The sequence below is a fragment of the Lolium rigidum genome, chromosome 1 (assembly GCF_022539505.1).
Source record: "Lolium rigidum isolate FL_2022 chromosome 1, APGP_CSIRO_Lrig_0.1, whole genome shotgun sequence".
Taxonomy (NCBI): Eukaryota; Viridiplantae; Streptophyta; class Magnoliopsida; order Poales; family Poaceae; genus Lolium; species Lolium rigidum.
In genome coordinates, this window is record NC_061508.1 from 115,183,978 (window position 1) to 115,209,382 (window position 25,405).

Below are 25,405 nucleotides of genomic sequence, written 5' to 3' on the forward strand. Positions count from 1 at the left end.
TGTTGTTGTTGTTGTAGGCTCAAACTTGGCCTTCTTCCTCTTCTCCTCCTGTAATTGCTTGAAGTCATCTTCCAGGGTGATGGCTGCATCCACCAATTCCTGGAACTCTGTTGCTCTCATCATTCTGAGCTGTACTTTAAACTGGGGACTTAATCCCCGCAAGAACCTCTTCTTCTTTTTGTCCTCGGTATTGACCTCCTCAACGGCATACCGAGACAACTTCGAGAACTCTCTGACATAAGTCAGAATAGCATTGTCTTTTTGCTCGAGACTTTCAAATTCTCGACGCTTCAGTTCCAGTATGCTTTCAGGGACATTGGATTCCCTGAACTTTCTCTTAAACTCTTCCCAGGTGAATACCTTACCAGCCGGATAAACGGCTACTATATTGTCCACCAAGATGCGGCAGGTCCACACAACAAGTGTGTACCGTAACGGACCTTCTCCTGGTCGTTGCAACCAACAGTATTGAGTTTTCGCTCGGTGTCCATAAGCCAGTCTTCCGCGTCCATTGGCTCGGGCGCGTATGCAAAAGATATTGGCTTTGTGTTCTGGAAGTCTGACAAGGTGACTCCCTGATTCTCAGGTCTCTCAACTCTGTTCTGTTGCAGCAGCTCCTGGAAGAACCTATTCTGCTGCTCCAACGTCACACGTTGTCTTTCTTCCATCATCTGCATGTACTGGACAAAGTTCTGCTGCGTCATGGGTGGTGGTGGTGGTGGAAATTGAGCCCTGGCTGCTTCATCAGCCTCAGCCTTCTGTCTGGCCTCGCGCTCGAGGCGCTGCTCTTCACTCTCCTCACTCGGCGCTCACGACATATCCCCCTAGTTCTGCAACACAAAGTGGTACTCATAATTACTCCATGCGCAAGTTTTCTGAGCTCAACTTTGTGCACAGAACTAGTCACGCAATGGAAATCAAGAAGCAAATGCAGATCATACAAAACATATACCCCATATATACATACATAAGTGGTCTTATTACAATACTCAGTAGCGATGTGAGTATGCAAACTCACTTATTAAAGTATATGTACAAATTTATACAAATATTACATACTACAATACATGTGGTACAACTGTATTGTAGTCTCGCCTCCCATGGTAGTCTCTAGTCGTGCTTCACTCCCGGTACATCCCAGGCTTCCATCCGGTCGAACGTGAAGTCCTCCTGATAGAATCTGGAACATAAGGTCTTCCCGTAGGCTTGTAGTCGGAATCGGATGATGTTCTGAGGGCAAAATCTGTGTTCATGAACTGGTCATTCAGTGCATCATAGTCCACCCATCGGGTGTACTCCCCGGTGACTCCACCAAAGGTATTCCCACCTTCAGTATCAGACTCAATCAGCATAGGATACCCCTCAATATCTCCTCTATTATACTGATTGTTCTGAAACTGGGTTGTGGCATCATCATTCATCTCAGGATTATACTTAACCGAATCACTAGGGTTTCCAGTATCTGACCCCCAACGCCAACCTGTTGAGTTTTCTATAGGAGTCACGGAACGCTGATGGTTTCCGGATTCCTCGCCACCTTCATAACCTCCATAGGAGTTATTAGGAAAATACCTAGGAGTAATAAGTGTGGTTTGCTGTTCTGGATGGTCAATGCTAATGTAATCACCAGCTGAGTAAACTGGTGTAGGCACCACTCCCTCCATAGGTTCCTTTCCTTTTGTCTCCTCCTTGGGCTCGGTGAACTCTTCTAGCATTGTATCAATTGCTCCCGTCAAATGACGGTTCAAGTGAAATAACAATGATAGTAAGTTACGGCTATTGTCCATGTATTTTGCAGCTTCAACTGGTTTGCGTTTGGCATATTTAAGATGGTTCAGCATGGGATCATCCTCTTTCTCCATGTGAGGAATGTGAGTGAATTCGGAACCCATAAGCTCTTTCGTCTTATGCTCCCGGATATCGGTTATGGCTCTCATAACAGCTATATGGTAGGCTGTGTTGATGGTTCTGGCTTCTCCTGCTGGCATAACTACGCTCATTCCCAAAGATTCGGGAAGTCGTAGCCCTACTCTACACTTTGCCAATACTGGTCCATCATAGTACCAATATTTCATCACTTGGATTTGGGGATCGCACCCAAATTCAAGTAACATGGCACGTAGAATGTCGTCGTATTCACTCAAGTTTGACGTCTTCACTTTCACATTACGTCCCGGGCGTGAACTTGCCATTGTTGGCTGTAGAAATAGAAAGAATATGAGATTAGTAATAAAGCATCATAATAGAGATAATAAAGAATTATCGCACTAAAAGATATGATTGTTGTATTCTCAATTGAATATACACCATATTTTTAGAGAATTCTTTACTAATCCTATTTGACTCCTAACGTTTTCGTCCCATTTACTAGGTTCCAACCTAAGGTCAAAGCTTTTGCTCGATACCAACCTGTGGTGACCCCGCATACCACCGCATGTTGTAGTATGCCAGTCGTTGATATAACATTCGCGAAGTACCAATCCGCAAATATTACATCCCTCAGTGTAGTACAACAGAACATAGCAGGTCCATAACTCATTCATACATTATTACAAACCATATATATACATATCATCTTGGAGCTCCTCTTGGGTCCGAAGAGGTTTACTCCTGGGTTCGAGGCGAACCCAACTTAGCTTACAATACAGAAGTCTTACTAGGTTATACATTTATCCCCGCGAGCAGTTAAATACTAGAAGTTCGGACTGCTCGGTACAACAACTACTACTACTGGTTCTAAGATTATACTCCTCCGGATCCCTCTCCGTTTCCGTAGACTATCAGGTAGTCTATACCTTCAACTCCTCCTGAGAGATCTGGTTCTTCGTAGCCGATGATGTTGGCTCCTTCAGGGTTGTTGTTGTCCTCCTCCAGATGGTTCAGACAGTCTAAGCAGGGGATTTAAGAGTGGTATGAGTACGAGCATACTCAACAAGTTCATATTAGGAAAGAGGTGTTTAATGCACTAACTACGGTACCAGCACCGAAAGTCCGATACCATGCAGGTTTTGATAACCATTTCTTCAAAAGGTTGTTTTTATTCGGAAGAACTATGTCCGTCGGCCTTCACCGGTTGACTAGAACTTCATGTAGTTCCTTTCCGGCAGCGTTCGCAGTTCCAAATCCCGGAACAAGGAGTGACTGGTCACAGTTCGTTACACTCTGCAGAGGTGTGTTTCTTTACCCATAAGAGATCTTAACCTTGGTGCCAACCGGGCAGCTTTCCCGTCCACACTTCCTTTGGTGTGAGGCCTAGTATAAGGTCCTAGTCAATCATGTTCCTCCGCTACCTCGAACACCCACCCGTTGTTGCATGCCCCGACCCTGGGTCCACGTCGGTCCCATTATTCCTGTAGATTTCAAGGTGGACCCCGACCACGACATCAGTGCTGGGCTCTACCACACACTCCTACGCCGGTAGCTGCAACCCATCCTAGACCGCAATACCGTGGGGACTTAGGACTCCCCATGTAGTGACCTCACCTGAAAAAGTGAGAGTCTCTGTGCAACCGTGCTAGTCCCTGGATCGAACTGCTAGCACACACAGTTTAAGATGAAATACCAAGTAGCAAAGGTCTTCATTACAACCTAAGATCCAGCGGAAATAAAATAGTTCGATACAAGTTGCATAGCTCTCAGGCTAGCACAAATTCAGAGTTTAAAGCAGCAAGGAAAATATAAAGCATGGAGCCATCTTCCTTCATGAAGCCACGAAGCAGACATGTTGGGCAAAGACTCGTGAACCTAAACAAACATCTTCAGCTAGAGAAGTAACTCGCAACATAAAACGTTACAGCCCGAAGGTCAATACATTTGGAATTGTATTGGCAAGATGACACTATGGTGGACACAAGTGGCAACCTAACACTTAAGTGCACATTTGGCTGGTAGAGCTCAGGCACATTTGCATAAAGCAAATTTTATCCTATCATTTGACAAATCATTTTCTTTCAGACTAATTAAGCGGTACCATTGATAGACATCAATGAACCTAGACACCACCGATAGACATAAGTGAGCCTTCCTATTTCATATGACCAACTTGGTTTGGGCGACCTACCCTCGTAGACTCGGACCATAGACATGGCACCGGGACCCGCTAGCCGATAGTCACTTGCACCAATTGACATATTCCCTGTTCACCCATCAAGTTTTATTTAAGAAATTGGAATGAGGAGACTTTCGAACAGGATCCTTGTCAGTTCGCTCAAATTGTCCGTAACCGGGGACACGGCTAAGTACTTAGTTTTGACACTCTGCAGAGGTTGTACAAATTTACCCACATGACCTAGTCTGCTCTTCTTCCATGATGCACATTTTGCTCAAATGGACAGATGTTGACTAGGACAAGACTTTTCCGAAGTAATCCCCCAGACCATTCTCTACGGACCCGTACCAACCTACAATCCCCTACATCATCTCGTCACGTAGGATCCGGGTTCTCACAACATACTCCATCAAGCCGAGCCCATATTAGCATGTGGCTGTACGGAAAGCTAATGAGCAAGGTTGTCTATTATCTCTTTGTTCCTGGGTGGCCGTCCACAAGTGCGATACACCAGCGGTTCGGAGGTTCGACGACATGACCCCAGGGAACCACTCAACATAACCCGAGCAATACCAATTCCACCCAGGTAATTCATTAAACTTAGTTGTTTTTCCATAACTCACTGTCAAAATCATTTTATAGCATAGCTGAGCAACAACTAAATTTAATGGCGACAAAGAATTCAAGTAGGGATAGCTAGACTACTGGGATTGCATAGCAAAGCATATACCCTAGACATGTCTACTATAAAAAAACTACAGTGCAAGAATTAAAACTGGGACTTTTTGTGTGTGTCACTTGCCTGGATAAGGTGGAGAGTTGGTACAATCTTCACATGCACAACCGTTGCAGTCAGCACAATCACAATCTACAATCCGATAACATTGCACCATAAGCACAATGCAAGACACAAATGCACAAACATAGACATGAGATGCATATGAGATTTACACAAGTGCACTTCATTTATTGTTCTCTGGTTGTCACTATATGCATGATGCCATTGTCAAGTTTTACGGTTGGTTGAATTATTGCGAACCTTCTATGTCGCACTAGCGAAGGGCAACAACCATTAATTGTAAAAGGTGTTTTGGTACAGTAGACAAATGATGATTTTGGTACTACTGGACAGAGGGTAACATTTTCAAGCATATGCAAAAGGATTCACCCGAAAAGGGTATGTAGACCTCATTCTATGGGTGAAGTACTCCGATTAGGCATTTAAATATGAATGATTTTCAAAGTTCTGCTAGGTCACATTTTATAGCTCCACAATGTTCCTTATGTTTTTAGGATTCCAACGGTATATAATTTGTAATTTTTGGACAAGCGGATCTCCGGTTATGATTTTTGCAAGGCGCGGACTATCGAAAATCGAATTAAACGAGATCTAGGGTGGACGCTGGACATGTGGCGTGCTGCTATTGGTCGAGACCTCTTCGTCGCGGATCGCTACTCAGGGACGTTGGATCTACTTTAAACGTGCGGCCCAGATCTGTTTACAGAAAAGGAAAAGAAATAGAAGAGAAAGATGTGGACCTATGTGGCGCAGAGGTGGCGGCTGAGGTGGCGATGACGAGGCGGCGACGTGGCAGTGACGTGGCCGGCGGCGAGGTGCTCGCCGGCGGCGGCTCGGACGGCGGCCAGCAGCGGCGTTCACGGCGTCTCCCGGCCTAGCCGAGGCGGGGACGGCGTGCAGCGCGGCGAGGCGGGTCTAGGGGCGTCTACGGCGCGGCCCAAGGTGGTCCCTGCCGGCGGCGAGGGGTGGCTGAAGTTGGCGCGGCGGCGAGCTCTTCCGGCGAGAGATCGGGGCAGCCTGGGGGCGCAATAGGGAGGGAAAAAGAGGGGAATGGAGAGAGGAGGGGCGGGGCTTTATGGGGACGGCCTCGGACGGGAGAGGGAGGCGCGGGAGAGGTCGTGGCGAGTGGGGCGGTGGAGGTGGCCGGGGCCTCTGTACGTGCGCGCGTCGTGCGTACAGGGAGGTGGCGGCGGTTCGGAGGTTGGGGACGGGGCGCTGGGTGCGGGCTGGCCTGGCTGGGCCGGTGCTTGGCCTGGTCGGCCCAGTTGGGTCGGCCACCTTCTCTTTTTTTTTTCTTTTTTTTTTATTTCTCTCTCTTAATTGATTATGCATTTCAGCGCTCAAAAATAGTCGGAAAAATACGAATAAAATATTGTTGGAAACCTTGTGAAAAGGCCTTCACTACGAGACCACTTTCGAAGAAAAATAAAATCTTTTATAAAACCAAAAATTGGCATACATGCCTATGTGGCTAGATTGCCATTTTGGGGTTCGGGGTTTTGAAACGAATTTGAATTTTGGATTTTCCCTATAAATGCAATGATGAGATGATGCGTATGAATTCCATGCATGATGTTTGGAAATTTTAAAACTGGGATGTTACACCCCAGCCTCACCGCTTGCTCCTTCGGGCGACAAGTGTACTACAGACTATGCCGTGGGGACTTAGGACTCCCCAGCCTCACCAGCTTGCCCCCTTGGATCACAAGTGTACTACGGTAAAGCGCATCCGTTGATGAACGAGAGGTGGAAACACTTTTGACTACTCCGTCCCACTCCGGATCTTATGGTTAACACGGGTATTACGGCACAAGAATCACTGGACGACATTTGTTGTTTAATCCTAGATGGATATAAACCCTTGCAATGGAACCTCCACCATATCAACACAATCCATGGTTCCATTGCCCACCACATAGTCATATTCATAGTTATGAAAATAGTGGTTTTGCTTTTTATGCAATAGTGATAAACATAGTACTTTGCAAGTAATTTGGTAAAAATACTCAAATGACATGAGCAAGCGATGAACTTGCCCGAACACTGAAAAGTGTTGCAGTTGGATGGTGTGGACTGACCCTTGTCCTCTGTTTCTGAAAAATAGCATCATTGTCCGATAAGGGCAATGGTTAAAGAAGCAATTATGCATGATTCAGCTTTTAGGGTTGTTCCCCCCCTTTTCCGGTGTTTATTATTTTATGTAGAAGGTTAATACTAAGAACAATTTTAGGGATACTCTGTTTAGGGTAAAATACAACCTTGAAATGTTGTCAAGGTGTTTTTAAAGTCCAAATGCATTAATGGACTTATTATTGAAAATAATATGTGTGATTTAAGTGATTATTTAAATCATCAAATTGAGACTTATTTTTAATTGTCTTCAAAAATTCCCTTTCATATTTTATTTAGTTAGGGAATTTTATGCTGATCAATTTTCATATTTTTAATTATTTTTTAGAGCTTTTATCTATTTTCTATTTAATTTCAAAGTTTCAGCATTTTATGAATTGTGAAATGTCACAATTGCCCCTGGGCCCCACCTGTCAGGGTGGTCCAACGGGTTAGGTCGGCCGACCCACCTGGTCCGGCCCGACCACCTCACTCTCTCCCTCTCTCTCTCGCGCGTGTCCGAACCCTAACCCTAATCCCCTCTCTGGCGACCTGCATCGCCTCCGCCGTCGCCGCTCGATTCCGGCGAGATTCGCCGGAACTGGCCCCCGCCAGGGTGCGCAATCGACGCGCCCCACGACGGCGGTCAATCCTATCCGCGTCGATCTGACGCGGGCGGCCAGCTGCGCTCGACCTCGACCCCCTCTGGTGCTAGGGTTACGGGATCCGCTCGATCCCGCCATTCCTGGCGCTCCTGGTGCTTGGTCACCGCCCTGGCTCCGCCGCCGTGGTGCGGGTGGTACCACGGTGCCGCCATGGCCTGGCTTGGCCTGGCGCCGCCGCGCTCCGGCGTGTGCCGTCGTGGCCGCCATGGCCGCGCCTGTCTACTCGACCACAGTAAGTGCGCCATCCCTCTTCTTCTCCTTGTTCTGCTTCTTCTCTTCCTTCTCCTAGCTTGGTCACTGGACTGCCTCTACTCATAGAGGTGTGGCCGTGCCGTGATGTTGCTGTGCTTGCTCTGACTGTGTGTATGCCGCTATGCTCTTTGCTGTTGTCATGCATGCTAGCTACTGCTGCTCTTCTAGCTTTGTTCTATGCACTACTGTTGTACCCTATACTCCTACTGTGGCTCTCATGTGATTGCTTATGAGCATTTCTTGCTTGAAACTATCCCTGTGCCTCTGTGCTTGATACTATTATTGCTAGATCATCAAGTGTATTCAATTACTTTCCCTGGCTTGATTATGGTGTGTAATCCTTGCAAATTTGCAAGTGCCAGTGCCTCTGGTATGCCTTCCTGGGTGCTTTATTTCATGGAGATGCTCCACTGAGCAGAGCTGTGCCTGTACTGCCATCGTCCCATGATGATCTCGCTATCGGATACTTTGATCTCTAGCTTATTTGATTATCTCGTGATGTATTTGTTCATGTCCTGTGGCTGATCTTAGTGTCTGGTTCATGTTTTGATACTATGCTTGGCTGTGGTGATCTGTATCAAGAGCAGGTGATGCTCTGATGATTATTTCTAGCTTGGGAGCAAGTGTGTGCTTCTCTCTGTGATTTAATGGTGCTCAACCAGTGCTGTTTGTGCTTCATACAGGCTGAGCCTGTGGGTGCTGGTGCTTATCTAAGCATCAGTGGATGCTTGCAATGATCCTTTGGATCATCTGCAAGATCCAGTGCATTAGTAACTTGCCTGTTTCATTTATCTGTTTAGCTTTGATTCACTAAGTAGATAAATGATGTGAACTGCTCTGCAGTTATGATCATTTCATTGATTTTGGTAGGGCTAGATGGATGCCAACACTGGTTGTGTACCCTAGCCCTCCTTTTGAACCCAACAGGGTAATGATATTCTTTCAGTATTATTGGTTTTGTGGTTGAGGTGGCCTCAACAGTCAATCCTGGCTGTTCAGGAAGCTCCCACACCTGTTGGCTTGGGTTGCATGGACAGTTGCTTTCTGGCCTGGCCAAATTTGGTTGCTAGAGCTTTTGGTGTTGACAAATACTTGCAGTAGATCAATTATCTCTGCATTTCTGATGGTTTTCAAATGGGCTAGTGTTGACTGGTTATGCTTGGGTAAGTTTCTGGGATGGTTTTCTTTCCTGTTTCCATTTGGAAGATGCTACCACTATACTGGTTGGCATAACCATGGTCATGGGCTTGATTGATCCCTGGGCTTTGCCATTTATACCAGGTTACACTTGGTCTATGACCAAGTGATGATCAAAACAGGGTTACCCCACCCTTTGGTGTGCTTGAGCTCATGCTTGTGCAATCTATGAACAAAACCATCTGGGTTGTTCATGATGGTGTGTATACCTCACTCCAGCTCCTAGAATGGTTTGTTGGTGCAGAGGATTGCTTCTAGTTGGTTGGTTTGCTTTAGTGATGCCCTGGTGCTTGCCCTGCTCCTCCTGGTGAGCTTGTGAAGCTTGCTTTGGTTCTTTGGTGATCTTGGACAGGTTGAACAGCAGTACTGTTCTTCCTGTTCTTGTGTTTGTGATTTCTGGTGAACTTACCCAGCTGCTGTCGATGAATGATCTAGGGTTCACTGTTGGAGAGGCTTTTATATGTTTGACCTTTGTTTCCCTGGTCGACAGCTCCTGCTCTCCTCTTGGTGACTCACTGTGTGTGTGTGCTGCATGCACACAGCCTTGTGAGCAGTCTGGCTGTGTGTGTGTGCAGATACTTGGTATCTGGCTTTGTCCTTGGCTGTGGCTGGATCAGCTCGGCAGAGTTGATCATACCTTCCAAATTTTCATTTCTTATCTAACCTGCCAAGTGGCAATGCCACTTGGCTTAATACTTGTTTTATTTTCTTTGTGTTTGTTTTGTTTGTGTGCAGGGATCAAGAAGTTGATCAAATGGACATGAAGATTACCAAATTCAAGATCATATTGTAGTTTAGTATAAATTTTACTTACTTGTAATTTTCCTTTTCTTTTCCTATTTTATCAATTCTTGTAATGTGTTGTAATATTCATTTATTTCCATTATAAATATTGTAAAGACCTTGTATAATGTGTGATGATCAATAAAGCTCAAGGTTTTCTCTAATGAGCTTTATTTATTATGTGTATTATTTATTTCTCTTAATTACTTAAAATTGTTTATTGAATTATCTCAAGTTTGAATTATGAGATATTAACTTGATGTTTGAATTTGAAATTCAAATTCAAATTTGGTTTGAACTTAATCATCCATCTTAACTTAGAATTCAATCATGCAACTTAAATTGGTGATTCAAACTCTCCCCTCTCTTCTCAAAACCCTAATCTAGTTAGGTGAGATTCAAGTTTGTCGCACTCTCGAAACCCTAACCCTGTAAGGTGTCGAGAGAGAAACTTGTCCCCCTACGATGCAGTTTTTGTTTAAAAGCGCGAAATTTTCCCAGAATTTGCAATGCAGTGCACATCCCTTTCTAAAATCTACCCCTCGGTCGTCTCTAAACCTGGGACATTACACATACTGCCCTCCAGTTTTCTACCACTGAATCACACCCTCATTTTCCAGTTACTGGCAGCAAGACTCGAATGGAAGCTTGCATGATCTAAGACTATAATGGAGATTTCTAACTGAGTAGTGCTTTTGATGCCATGCGTGTTACAACGGTTACTGGAGTAGCAACCCATTTTATCAACACAGCCCAATTTTTGTAGCACACTGCCAGTATGTTACATCCTCCCAGTGATCTATCAAGTTATCATGTTCCAACTATTACCAAAAAAGTAATCTGGTCAGTTCACTCTACTGGTAGATCTTGACATAATTGCGTGCTCTTTGTAGGTAATTTTTTGTGCTAACCAAGCATTATTCTTGACAAGGGCGTTTGCTAGTTTTCGTGCAGCTGTTAATTCCAGTACGTGTTTGTGCGCTTCATGCTGCTTACATGCTCAACATCATGGGTTTGCGCTGGCTTGTTTTAGATATGGTAGCAAGATCCACTACAAAAGACATCTTGCTTTTTTTGCTGCAACACATGGCATCTGAATAACATGGCCATCTCATATTAAGACATTTTAAAGATCAGTGTCAACAGTCTGTCTAACTGCTCTGCAAGCATCTTCTAATCAATTACTTTTAGCATAGATTCTTATAAAAGAACACCCAAACTTAGTCATTGAACCAAAACATGCATACACCATAAGGCACAACAGCAATTGGGCAAAACATTATGTTTTTGTTTCTCAATTGAGTATATATATGTACAATTCCTCTCATGTATATACATTGGAAAAATGTTATAATGATCAGCAAATCCTCTAAAAGGCGGATGCTAATCACAGGGCCACAGAATTGGTGTATGTTCTAGTCTACAAGCTGAGAATATTCAGAAGCGAAACTCTGCTCTGGATCAATCTCCTGAACAAAGTCTCGACTCCACTCTCAAGATCAATAATGTCCAACTCTAGCACCTGCAATTGCTCCTCCTCGCATGTAACTCTTTTCTTCTGGAATGCCTTAGACACAAGAGACCAGTTGCTAGAATTTGGCATCTCAATTTGCTTTGACAGAAGTTCCAATGACGATTCAATCATCATTACAGCAGCTTCTCTTGCTTCAACCAAAAGATTGACCACTCTGCAACTCTCCTGATCAGTGGAAGATGATTTCTTGCTGATCTTCTTGAACTGCTTTTGTGCCTTCTTTGTCTGGCGGAACCAAGATTGGATCTTGGCCTGAAGAGCCACATCATCTCCTCTCTTGATAATCAACTGCATGTCCTGAACGCTTGCCTTGAGTTCAGAGAAGCTCACTTGCATCGTGTCGCAGAGGTCAAGCAAGGCGAGGGAGCGCTCTAGCTCTAGTTCCACAACAATCCTCTGGTGCGGCTTGCAGAGGAGAATTTGGCTCCTGGGTAAGCCTGTGAGCTCATCAATGCAGTCATAAATATCTCCGAGCCTCCTGAACCCATCAAGCATCGTTTCAAGGGTCGAAGAGGGTGAAGAGATGGTGGAGTTTAGGCTCTGCAGCTTTCCTTCGACATTGGTTTTGCCCGAGCAGGGGCTTGAAGGCACACTTGCAGATCTGAGGTGGGATGCCATGGCTTTATTGGAATCTTAAGTTCCTTTTTCTTCTTTGGAGATGGAAGAAGAGAAGAGAAAGAAGTTGTGTTACAATGGTGTTTGGGCCTGTCTATGCCTTGTCCCTATATACTGAAGGAAGCAGATATCATGGCATCGCTGGCATTGTGAACAAAAATAATCTCATCGACGATGGAGTGCTGTGCTTCTACAACAGATAACAACCATCTAGGCGGCTAAGTGGTGCTTCTTCTCTGTCTCCAACCATCTGCAGTAGGTGGCATCTCTCTAAGTGAGGTATGAGGATATCATGTCTCAGTTATCGGGGACAAACTCATTTGCACGGGCGTGTAGACCTATATGGTGAGGCTGGTGAGCTGTCCCTTGGCTAATCGAAGAACAACTGACTTCACCTCTCCAAGCTCCAACGCAACACTGTTCATCTGGTTTTCTGATCGCTCCCCGTGTGGCGTCGCTGGCATGTTTGTCCTACCTGCCACGCTTGCAAGGATTTGGCATCTATCCCAATCTCGAGATGATCCATTTGCTTCCAATTTTGTACTACCGAAACACACTACCATGTTCCAGTTACAGGCAGCAAGAACTAGCATGGCAGCTTGCATTATCTAGTACTTTAATGGAGATTACTGACTGAGTAGCATCGTTGGTGCATGCCGGCATGCGTGCTCCAGGTACTGGCAGTGATAATTTGTTTCATCAATCATGTATAGCTCAATTATTTAGTGACCGCATGTAAGTCTTCCCAATAATATCAGGGTATCTTTTTCCTAGTATTGCCGAAAGAACCAGCAGCCAGCAGGTAAGTTAACTCTACTTGTGGGTCTTGACATAATTGCATGCTCTAGAGATGATTTTGGTGGAATATTGCGCGTGAGAAGCGTGTTATCTAGCTGTTGTGCAGTTGTTAATTTCAGAAGGTGTTCTACTATGCACAATTCATGCTGCTTTGCCTACATTCTCAATTGGGTAGCAAGACCCAATAAGAAAGGTTTTTGCTTTTCTACTGTAACGCATAGCATCTCTGAAATTCTTAATAACATGGCTATCCGATAGAAAGGAATTTTCTAACCAGTGTGACCGATCTGCTCAACTTCGTCTATAATATTCAGTAATGATAAGCATTTTGTAAGTAAATTGTTTTTTCCGGGGAAACGATCTTTCGAATGAACAGCCCCAAACTTAACAAACCATGTAGGCACAACAGTAAGTGGTCCAAAACTGTGTTTGTTTCTCAATTGAGTGTATATGTACAATTCCTCTTATATATACATGGAAGGTTGTTATGATGATCAGCAAATCCTCTAAAAGGTGGATGCCAACCACAGGGTACCAAAGTTGGTATGTGACTAATCTACAATCTCAGAGTATTCAGAAGGGAAACCCTGCTCTGGATCAATCTCCTGAACAAAGTCTCGACTCCGCTCTCAAGATCAGCGATGTCCAACTCCAGCACCTGTAGTTGATCCTCCTTGCATGTAAGTCTTGTCTTCTGGAACGCTTTGGATACAAGAGACCACTTGCTAGAATTTTGCATCGCAATTTGCTTCGACATGAGATCCGATGAGGACTCAATCATTTTGACCGCGATTTCTCTAGCTTCAGCCAACAACTTGACCACTCTGCAGCTCTCCTGGTCAGCGGAAGAGGACTTCTTGCAGATCTTCTTGAACTGCTTTTGGGCTTTCTTGGCCAGGCAGAACCAAGAAATAATGTTGTCCTGAAGAGTCGCATCATCTCCTCTCTTGATGGCCAACTGCATGTCCTGGACAGTTTCTTTGAGCTCAGAGAAGCTCACTTGCACCGCGTCGCAGAGGTCGAGCAAAACAAGGGAGCGCTCGAGCTCTTGCTCCACGGCAATCCTCTGCTGCGGCTTGCAAAGGAGAACTTGGCTGCTGGGCAAAGATGCCAGCTCTTCGATGCGGTTGTAGATGTCTCCAAGCTTCCTCAACCCATCGCATACTGTCTCGATGGTTGAAGAGGTAAATGTGTTAAGACTCTGAAGCTTTTCTTCGACATTGGTCTCGCAGGAGCGAGGGCTAGAAGGCACACTTGCGGATCTGAGGTCAGATGCCATGGCTGCAAGTAATAGAAGCTGGAGTTGTTTTGCTTGTTCTCTCGAAATGGAAGTAAAGAGAAGCTGATGGAGCTGCAATGGTGTCTCTTGTCCCTATATATCAGTGGAAGATGAGAAGAATAAGCAACAGAATAGCATCGCTGGCCCTGCAGACAGCAAGAATCTCTTCGATAATGGTGCTGCTGCATCATGCATTCAGGCACCACCCATCTGCACGACAAGAATCTCGGCCATTGGAGGCAAACTCATCACATGGCCACGCGGGTGCTCATCGTTGTAGATCAACGAGCAGTTGACTTTACCTCTCCAGGCTCCAACACAACACTGTTTATCTGGTTTTCTGATCGCTCTCCGTGTGGCGTCCCTGGTATATTTCTCCTACCTGCCACGCTTGCAATAATTTGATATCTTCCCCTATCTCGAGATGATCAATTTGCTTTCAATTTTGTACTACTGTATCACACTTTCATGTTCCAGTTACAGGCAGCAAGAATCAATATGGTAGCTTGCATGATCTATTACTTTAATGGAGGTTACTGACTGAGTAGCATCGTTGGTGCATGCGTGCTCCAGGTACTGGCAGTGATAATTTGTTTCATCAGTCGTGTGTAGCTCAATTATTTAGTGACTGCCTGCAAGTCCTCCCAATGATACCAGGGTATCCTTTTCTTATTATTGCCAACAAGAACCAGCAGGCAAGTTAACTCAACTGGTGGGTCTTGGCATAATTGCATGCTCTAGAGATGATTTTGGTGGAATATTGCGCGCCAGAAGCGTGTTATCTAGCTGTTGTGCAGTTGTTAATTCCAGAAGGTGTTCTACTATGCACAATTCATGTTTCTTTGCTTACATTCTAGTCGGGTAGCAAGATCCACTAAGAAAGATCTTTTGCTTTTCTGCTGTAACTCATAACATCTCTGAAACTCTTAATAACATGGCTATCCCATAGTACGGAATTTTCTAACCAGCGTGAAAAATCTGTTCAACTTCATCTATAATATTCAGTAATGATAAGCATCTTGTAAATAAATTGTTTCTTTCCGGGAAAAGGATCTTTCAAATGAATAGCTCCAAACTTAACAGTTAACAAACCATGTAGGCACAACAGTAAGTGGACCAAAATTGTGTTTGTTTCTCAATTGAGTGTATATGTACAATTCGTCTCATATATACATGGAAGGTTGTTATGATGATCAGCAAATCCTCTAAAAGGCGGACGCCAACCACATGGTACCAGATTTGCTATGTGACTAATCTACAAGCTCAGAGTATTCAAAAGGGAAACTCTGCTCTGGATCAATCTCCTGAACAAAGTCTCGACTCCGCTCTCGAGATCAGCGATGTCCAACTCCAGCACCTGCAATTGCTCCTCCTTGCATGTAACTCTCGTCTTCTGGAATGTCTTGGATACAAGAGACCACTTGCTAGAATTCGGCATCGTGATTTGCTTCAACATGAGATCCGATGAGGACTCGATCATTTTGACCGCGGTTTCTCTAGCTTCAACCAACAACTTGACCACTCTGCAGCTCTCCTGGTCAGGGAAAGAGGACTTCTTGCAGACCTTCTTGAGCTGCTTTTGGGCTTTCTTGGCCAGGCGGAACCAAGAGATAATGTTGGCCTGAAGAGCCGCATCATCTCCTCTCTTGATGGCGAACCGCATGTCCTGGACAGTTGCCTTCAGCTCAGAGAAGCTCACTTGTACAACATCGCAGAGGTCGAGCAAAACAAGGGAGCACTCAAGCTCTTGCTCCACGGCCATCCTCTGCTGCGGCTTGCAAAGGACAACTTGGCTGCTGGGCAAAGATGCCAGCTCGTCGATGCAGTCGTAGATGTCTCCAAGCTTCCTCAAACCATCGCATACCATCTCGATGGTCGAAGAGGTAGATGCGTTAAGGGTCTGAAGCTTTTCTTCGACATTGGTCTCGCAGGAGCTAGGGCTGGAAGGCACACTTGCGGATCTGAGGTGAGATGCCATGGCTGTAAGTAATAGAAGCTGGAGTTGCTTTGCTTGTTGTTCTCTCGAAATGGAGCAAAGAGAAGCTGATGGAGGTGCAATGGTGTCTCTTGTCCCCTATATATCAGTGGAAGATGAGAAGAGTAAGCAACAGGCTAGCATTGCTGGCCCTGCAGACAGCAAGAATCTGCACGACAAGAATCTCGGTTATTGGAGGCAAATTCATCGCACGGCCACACGGGTGCTTATCGTTGTAGATCGATGAGCAGTTGACTTCATATCTGGAGGCTCCAACGCGTACCTGCAGGCTGCAGCATCTCGAGACGTTCCATGCGCCTTCCAATTGTCTGCTACCTCAGGATGATGAAGAAGATGCCGCTGCACAGCTGGACCTGCAGACAGCAAGAATCTCTCCACGGCAAGTCTCTGCTTCTTTCATGTGATATGGCAAAACGCGAGCTCGATGGAGAAGACGCTGTCTGCCAGTGCCATGTCTCCATTACCACATGCAACATCATCTGCACGAGCATGCGTGAAGTGAGATGCATGTTTGTTTAGCTTAAGAACGGCTAGCTGGAGGAGGAGGAGGTGCTTACTTCGACGTGGGATCGATTAAATTAGTCTTCGGCATACAGCTGCACGAAATGATTCACGCGTGCATGTCCATGTTGCTCCACGATTTATTGTTTCAGTTTTCGGCAACAAGGTATCCGCACGGGCGCCTAATTTATGCGTTCGACTGCAGACCCCAACGCACACGGCAAGTTTGTGATGCACTAAGATACTTGGCTGTTAGACATAGTATTTGTTTTATGATCTAATTAAGCAGATTATCTCCTGAGCCGGAGGAAGATCTTGCCTGCCAATTCAATTGATAATTCCATGACCTCATTCCCATGCCTAACCTCAATTCTACAAAATACCCCGTCAATAATTTATCGGTTCTGCGAATCCTCACTAAACTGCAACTGCAACTGTTGAATCGCGCCAAGATTCGTGCGGTCGTCTTCTACCTTGCACACACCGAGCGGGAGGAGGGAGGAGGGGGTGGGGGAACGTCCGCGAGGCGGAGCAGGTGACGGCGCGGCTGGCCGTGACGGAGATGGCGACGGTGAGGATGGAGCTTAGGGTTTGGGGTGCAGGGTGTCGGCGCCGGGAAGAAGGGGGTGGGGCTTAGAGGGATGGCTGAGGCGGCGATGTACCGGTGGAGGAGGAGCTTTGACGGGGTGGGGCGGCGAGGTGTCGCGGCAGCGTGCCGGCCGCGAGTGGGCAGGTCGGCGGTGGCGGCGGGGACACACCGGCGCCGGTGACAAAGGGTTAACCTTGTCAATGATCATGATGATGGACTTGGGGTTTCTAGGAAGGAGCACACTGGCGAATCAACAAACCGGTCAGCCAACGAAAAGTATGATCAAAGGCTCTGCCGAGATTGTATTATGTGAATCTAGGGCTACATGGTGTATCATCTGGTTGAATCTATCTTCCCTCGGTGGCTCCTCCTAGCCCTTATATAGCGGGCTAGGTCTTAGAGTCCATCTCGAGATCGAGTTACATCATAGGTCGGTTTACCCGATATGGGCCTAGCTTTCCTAATTTACATAACATAAGATCTTCGGCTACATCTGGATTTCTTCATTTCTTCATGAGCTTTCCCCTTATTCCTTCATGGGCTTTATACCAGGGACGCCAATGTTGAGGACCCGATATGGAATAACCACGTCAGTAGCCCCCCGAGACTCTACTTGAGCCTTTGACTTCTTCTTCCTTTCGAACATGGATAATGCGACATTTCATTGTTTTCTTTGTATATGGATATTTTAATCATAGAGATATTTGGGAACAAGCCTGATGCATCCGAAAGATCAGGAATCAGTTAATTGCGTGAGCAAATACAAGTAAACCTTACTTCAAACTCGCGTTTTCGGACACGAATATGGAAAACTGGCGTAATTTAGATCGAGCCGCAGATGACTTATCGAGTCCTAAATTCCAACAAATGAGAGTGAAAGGTACCTTCATGCTCTACCATGTCATCTGGAGGCTCACGACGACGCAGATTAGGCATTTATTTATTTATCGGATGCCGAGTAAAGGACGAAGTAATGTTCGTTAAGGGTTTACCACTTGAACATCTATTCGAAGTTTTACACCAACTCCTTTGCTTGATACTTGTGCTTGTCACTTCCTCATTTTCTATCGGGTGCGCTTTCAGCGCTCCTGATGGGAGTAGCCCCCGAGGCTACGGTCGAGTATGCGTACTCGAGCATATGTTCAAAAATTCTACACACACAAGAACAATTATAATATATGAAAAACTTACTTGTACTCTTGGATGATGTTGATTCTATCGGATGCATGGTCAGCGCTCCCGATGGGAGTAGCCCCCGAGGCTATGGTCGAGTATGCGTACTCGATCATAGGTTCAAAGAAGCTTCTTCGAAAAAAGTCTTTCTGCCAAGTGCGCGTTCAGCGTTGCCGGTGGGAGTAATCTTTTAGGATGTTCACTCGATAATTTTCCTTGCTTTCACTGAAATTTGAACAAACCATGACGTCATTGCTGATGAAGATGGTGTGCTCGACTGCGTCCTCATAAGATGCTTGATATGACTGGTCATTCGTGGGCCCACCTCATGATGACAAATGGTGGCGTGCGCCACGTCGCTTGATTTGACGCCCACGACCGCACGAGAAATGAAACGACCGGCACACGGCGCAGTAACTTCCTCGTTTCCCGTGGCGCGTGGAGTTACTGCGGTAACTTCCGTAATTGGAGGACATGTGGTGCCCTAGATTTTCTTCATGCAAACCGTTTCCTGAGATCGAACGGTGGCCGCTTCGTATCCTTTGACATATAAAGGGGAGAGACGCCCCGTACTAGACCATTCACCCCGCACAACAAAAATCCCTTTTTATCTTCATTCTCCTCGCGCCGCTGCTCTTGTTTCCTTTGCGCAGTTCATCTTCAGTGCTCCTTCCTTGCACCGCTGCCACCTCCATTGGCAAGGCAAAGGGAAGGCGCGGGGGTAGCAACGGTGCAGCAGTGTCAAAGAAGGAGAAGGCCACCGGGTGGGTGGCATCCACCTTCTCCAAAACCGACCTGAACAAGCTTCGCGCTGCCGGGCTCCTCGCTACCTCCACAGAGGTGATGATCCCCGTTGAGGAGACAGTGCCCCACCCTCAATAGGGCTACCGAGTAATGTTCTCCCAATGTCTCATCCACGGCCTCTCTCTTCCTGTCCATGAATTTCTTCGTGGACTTCTTTTTGTTTACGGTGTGCAGCTTCACCAGCTCACACCAAATTCCATTCTTCACACTGCGTGTTTTGTCACTCTCTGTGAATGCTTTCTTGGCATTGACCCCCACTGGGGGCTTTGGCGCCGCATCATTTGCATCCAGCGCAATGTCTTCCGGACCGCCGTGCATGACATCGGGGGCGCCATTATCTCGACGAAGGGCCCAACCGGATACTTCGACCGTCGCCAGCGAGACTCTGTCCATGATTGGCGCAAGAAGTAGTTCTACGTCAAGGATGAGCCAATCAATGGACAGATGTACGGGCTTGCTCCTTTGGCTGCCGCTGCTGAAGTGAAGAATCTGAAGTCCTAGGACATTCCTTTGACTGCTGTTGAGCTGGAGGAAACATAGTCGATGATGCAGAAGATCCAAGCCCTTCAGACCACGGTGGGTAAGGAGCTCTCATGCCTCCAACTCATGGTTTTCTTGATGTGAATGCGCATCTAGCCTCTGCAAGCCAGAGCATATCAGATGTGGAATTACGCGGGTTCAACCGATGCAACCCGTGTTTTCAGAGATGATGTTGCTAAAGATGAGGTGAAGAATACGGTTCGCCGGCTGACCACCCTCACAACAACTAATGAAGTACCCATCACCTGCCAGGCTGAGTACTTCGACAAGAATCATCCAACGCCTTCGGTATGTTTCGCCGACCTATATCCTTCATTACTTGATGCTGCTTGTTAGCTTGTTCTTCAATTGTTTTGTTTATATTCTTCAGGATCATCGCTTCCTATCTTCTCTCCCGCCACTTCCTGGGGTGGGAACATGCCTGAGGCTGCCGTTATCGCTGAAAGCGAAGCAGCAGATACCGTCGCCACCCCAGAGCTCGACAATGATGATGAGGAGGACGCGCAATCTAAGGCATCTCACACCAAGAATTCCCCTCCCTCTGTGACATCGCATGGGGAGGAGGAAGTTCAGAAGAAGTGGAAGAGGATGGAAATTGCCGATGATTCAGAATCGTTTGGTGAATCAATCCCTGCGGCATTTCCTTCCTCCTCATACGCTGACGATCCCTTCGCCATGGCTCAAATATTGAGCAAGTAAGTATAACTTGTTATTCTTTTCAACTGCCACTGCTTTTGTTTTTTGACTTCTTTGTTGTATTGAACCCGATGTTTGATGTTGGGGCGAGGGACTTCAAACGGAGCTCCATGCATCTGACGAAGACGCGGGTCTAGATGACTTCGTCATTACCAAGGTCATTGACCCACTGGCGACCACCGCAGAACCATCCAAGCCCTATGTCTTTAAGGAGAGCCCCCGAGCCCTTGCCACGAAAAGGGCCAAAAGGTCGGGTGCCCTTAAGGGCATCCAGATATCTTCTGCTCCATCATCCCCTCCCACGGACCACGTAAGTTTGCTAGATTGCTTCTGCTCTTCTGCACCTCTTTCCTTTCCACCCTCAAACCTTCCTTTTTAAAAGACAACACCCTTTCCTTTTAAACTTACACTTGAGAAATAACAATTCTCCCCAAGGTTTTTAAAACATTTGAACAACATTTTCCGAGGGGTTCCCAACCTATAGTTTAAGTCTCATGATCAAGGCTACAACAAGGGGCATGATGCTAATAATCATCCAATAAGTAAGGGGGTATTTAGGTATCAATAGGGTATCCTACAACTAGTGAGGTGATAACAAGGTATCAATAGAGCCAATCAAACTTGGGAGGGCCAAGTTTAACAAATAGATGAATATAATCAACTCAGGATAATGCAAGTGGCAAAGACAATTAATAGTGCACAATGCAAATAGGATAGAGGCATGAGATCAAAAGATGGCTTGCCTTGAGTGGCTACTTGTCCCTAGTCTTCCTCAAACACTTCAAAATTCTCTTCTCCTTCAACTCCAATACACTACAAGAAAAGTTGCCATGGCCGACGAAGTTGAAGTCGCGCCGTGGTTGCTGGTGTACCATGGCCGACGATTTTGGTCCCTCCGTGGTGCATGTCAAAACTTTTTTTTCTCGTTTTTGAGGCCACCTAGCCCGACGAAAGCGGCCAAAACGTGGCGTATGGTGGCCCGGGACGTGGTGCATCTCGAAATCTCGGGTTCGCCGGCCGAGTCAACGCAAATCCGCACCGCCGAGGGATGTAGGGCCCAGATGGCAGCCTCTCTGGCATTGTTTTTTTTCTAGATCGCGCCATCTCGTTCAACGTTCTCCGATCGAGCCGTTTACGATGCGGGATCATGGGTCCCGCATGTCATCCTCTATGAACCAAAATTCTTTCTATTCTTGGATTTTTTTGACCCCCGATTTCCGGCTACTTCCTTTTTCTTTTGATCCCTTGCCGCCTTGGAAACGTTGAGACCGCTGCTGCTAAATGGGACCCGCATGTCATCCTCTATGTGCAATCAACTTTCTTTTCTTGGAGTTTTTTTTGGCACCTCATATTTGGTCACTTGCCTTTTTCTTTCGATCCCCCGCCGCCTCTCAAACGGTGATACCGCTGCTGCTAACTGGGACCCGCATGTCATCCTCTATGTACTATAAAACTTTCTTTTCCTGGATTATTTTTGGCACCTCAAATTTGGTCACTTACCTTTTTCTTTCGATCCCCTGCCGCCTCTCAAACGGTGATACCGCTGCTGCTAACTGGGACCCGCATGTCATCCTCTATGTACTATAAAACTTTCTTTTCTTGAATTATTTTTGGCACCTCATATTTGGTCACTTACCTTTTTCTTTCGATCCCCTGCCGCCTCTCAAACGGTGATACCGCTGCTGCTAAATGGGACCCCCATGTCATCCTCTATGTACTATAAAACTTTCTTTTCTTGGATTTTTTTTGGCACCTCATATTTCGTCACTTGACTTTTTCTTTCGATCACCCGCTCGCCTCTCAAACAGTTGATACCGCTGCTGCTAAATGGGACCCGCATGTCATCCTCTATGTACTATAAAACTTTCTTTTCTTGGATTTTTTTGGCACCTCATATTTGGTCACTTGACTTTTTCTTTCGATCCCCTGCTCGCCTCTCAAACGGTGATACCGCTGCTCGCTAAATGGGACCCGCATGTCATCCTCTATGTACTATAAAACTTTCTTTTCTTGAATTATTTTTGGCTCTCGATATTTTTTCACTTGCCTTTTTCTTTCGATCTCATGCCACGTTTGAAACGTTGAGGAACCCGCAGGCTCATGGGACCCGCATGTCATCCTCTATGTACTATAAAAGTTCATTTTCTTGGTTTTTTTTCACCATCCGATTTTTGGCAATTTCTTTTTTCTTTTGATCCCCCGCCGCCTCTCAAACGCTGATACCGCTGTCGCTAAATGGGACCCGCATGTCATCCTCTATGTACTATAAAACTTTCTTTTCTTGAATTATTTTTGGCTCCTCATATTTGGTCACTTGCCTTTTTCTTTCGATCTCATGCCAAGTTTGAAACGTTGAGGAACCCGCCGGCTCATGGGACCCGCATGTCATCCTCTATGTACTATAAAAGTTTATTTTCTTTATTTTTTTTCACCCTCCGATTTTTGGCTATTTCCTTTTCTTTTGATCCCCGCCGCCTTGGAAACGTATGGTAAGCTCGCTGACTCATGGGACCCGCATGTCATCCTCTATGTACTATAAAACTTTCTTTTTTTGGATTATTTTTGGCACCTCATATTTGGTCACTTGACTTTTTCTTTCGATCCCCCGCCGCCTCTCAAACGGTGAGACCGCTGCAGACTAAATGGGACCCGCATGTCATCCTCTATGAGCAATCAACTTTCTTTTCTTGGAGTTTTTTTTGGCACCTCATATTTGGTCACTTGCCTTTTTCTTTCGATCTCATGCCACGTTTGAAACGTTGAGTAAGCTGTTGGTTCAAGGGACCCGCATGTCATCCTCTATGTCCATCAAGTTTCTTTTCTTGGATTTTTTTCACCCCCTAATTACTAGCTACTTTCTTTTTCTTTTGATCTCAAGCCGCATTACAAACATTGAGACCGCTGCTGCAAAATGGGACCCACATGTCATCCTCTATGTACAATAAATCTTGGATTATTTTTGGCTCCCGATATTTGGTCACTTGCCTTTTTCTTTCGATCTCATGCCGCCTTTGAAACGTTGAGTAAGCTGGCTGGCTCATGGGTCCCGCATATCATCCTCTACGAACAATAAAAGTTTCCTTTATTGGAGTTATTTTTGACCCCTAATTTCTGGCTATTTGCCTTTTTCTTTTGATCCCCCGCCCCGTTGAAACGATGAGGACGCCGTGGCGAGGTCGGTCCCACATGTCATCCTCTATGAACAATAAAAGTTTCCTTTGGTGGATTTATTTTTGACCCCTAAATAATTTCTGGCTATTTCCTTTATTTTTCTTTTGATCCCCCGCCGCCTTGGAAACGTTTGAGAATGCTGCTGCCTCATGGGTCCCGCATGTCATCCTCTCAGAATGATAAATGTTTTCTTTTCTTGGATTTTGTTACCAACTGACTTTTGGTTTTTTATTTTATTTTCGATCCCCTGCCGCCTTTGAAACGTTGACGACGCTGCTGGCTCATGGGTCCCCGATGTCAGCCTCCCCGTACAAGAAACATGTGATATCTTGATTATTTCGCTCTGAGCTATTGCAAACGGATAAATTAAATCTTTATTTTTACATAAACAAACTTATATGTTGAGTGTCCTTGTTTTTTGTTTTTGCGATGCATAGGACTTTCCTGTTTTTTTTAGAAAAATCCGAACTTTCCTGTTTTGGAGTGGGCTGAAATTGTACGAGACAAAAGGCCCAGCAGGATAGTTCGAAGGCCCAGATGTCCGGATACTGACCCAATTGAAATCTTTCTTTTCTTGGATTTTTTTCACCCCCGATTTCCGGCTACTTCATTTTTCTTTTGGTCCTCGTGCCGCCTTGGAAACGTTGAGACCGCTGCTGCAAAATGGGACCCACATGTCATCCTCTATGTAACATAAAGTTTCTTTTCTTGGATTATTTTTGGCTCTTGATATTTGGTCACTTTCCTTTTTCTTTCGATCTCATGCCACGTTTGAAACGTTGAGGAACCTCGTCGGCTCATGGGACCCGCATGTCATCCTCTATGTACAATAAAAGTTTCTTTTCTTGGATTTTTTTTCACCATCTGATTTTTGGCTATTTCCTTTTTCTTTTGACCCCTCGCCGGCCTGCCGCCTTTGAAACGCTGAGTAAGCCGCGGGCTCATAGGTCCGACATGTCAGCCTGTATGAACGATAAAGCTTTCCTTTCTTGGAGTTTTTTACCCCCTAATTTCTGGCTATTTTCTTTTTCTTTTGATCTCAAGCCGCATTTGAAACGTTGAGACCGCTGCTGCTAAATGGGACCCGCATGTCATCCTCTATGTACAATAAAGTTTCTTTTTTTCTTGGATTATCTTTAGCTCTCGATATTTTGTCACTTGCGTTTTTCTTTCGATCTCATGCCGCCTTTGAAACGTTGAGTAAGCTCGCTGAATCATGGGTCCCGCATGTCATCCTCTACGAACAATAAAAGTTTCCTTTTTGGAGTTATTTTTGACCCCTAATGTCCGGCTATTTGCCTTTTTCTTTTGATCTCCTGCCCCCTTTGAAACGATGAGGATGCTGTTGGCACGTCGGTCCCACATGTCATCCTCTATGAACAATAAAAGTTTCTTTTGATGGATTTATTTTGAACCCCTAATTAATTTCTGGATATTTCCTTTTTTTCTTTTGATCCCCTCGCCGCCTTGGAATCGTTGAGGATGCTGCTGCCTCATGGGTCCCGCATGTCATCCTCTCAGAACGGTAAATGTTTCTTTTCTTGGATTTTGTTTACCAAATGATTTTTGGCTTATTTTATCGTTCGATCTCGTGCCGCCATTAAAACGTTGAGGACGCTGCTGGCTCATGGGTCCCACATGTCAGCCTCTATGAACAATAAACCTTTCCTTTGTTTGATTTATTATTGACACATAATTTCGGCTATTTGCCTTTTTCTTTCGATCTCATGCCGCCTCTGAAACGTTGAGACGCTGCTGGCTCATGGGTCCCACATGTCAGCCTCTATGAACAGTCAAAGTTTCCTTTGTTTGATTTTTTTTACCCTAATTACTGGCTATTTGCCTTTTTTTATCCC

The 25,405-nt window shown here is 45.6% G+C and overlaps 3 protein-coding genes across 3 annotated transcripts; all 3 read right to left on the minus strand.

Annotated features, from left to right (window-relative positions):
• Positions 1-11,273: 11,273 nt before the first annotated feature.
• LOC124680454 lies at positions 11,274-12,005 on the minus strand. Its single transcript, XM_047215515.1, has one exon. The coding sequence runs from the start codon at positions 12,003-12,005 to the stop codon at positions 11,274-11,276; it is 732 nt and encodes a 243-aa protein (XP_047071471.1).
• A 1,351-nt stretch (positions 12,006-13,356) lies between these two features.
• Positions 13,357-14,079, minus strand: LOC124680465. Its single transcript, XM_047215525.1, has one exon. The coding sequence runs from the start codon at positions 14,077-14,079 to the stop codon at positions 13,357-13,359; it is 723 nt and encodes a 240-aa protein (XP_047071481.1).
• A 1,255-nt stretch (positions 14,080-15,334) lies between these two features.
• LOC124680476 lies at positions 15,335-16,145 on the minus strand. Its single transcript, XM_047215536.1, has one exon. The coding sequence runs from the start codon at positions 16,055-16,057 to the stop codon at positions 15,335-15,337; it is 723 nt and encodes a 240-aa protein (XP_047071492.1). The 5' UTR covers positions 16,058-16,145.
• Positions 16,146-25,405: the final 9,260 nt, after the last annotated feature.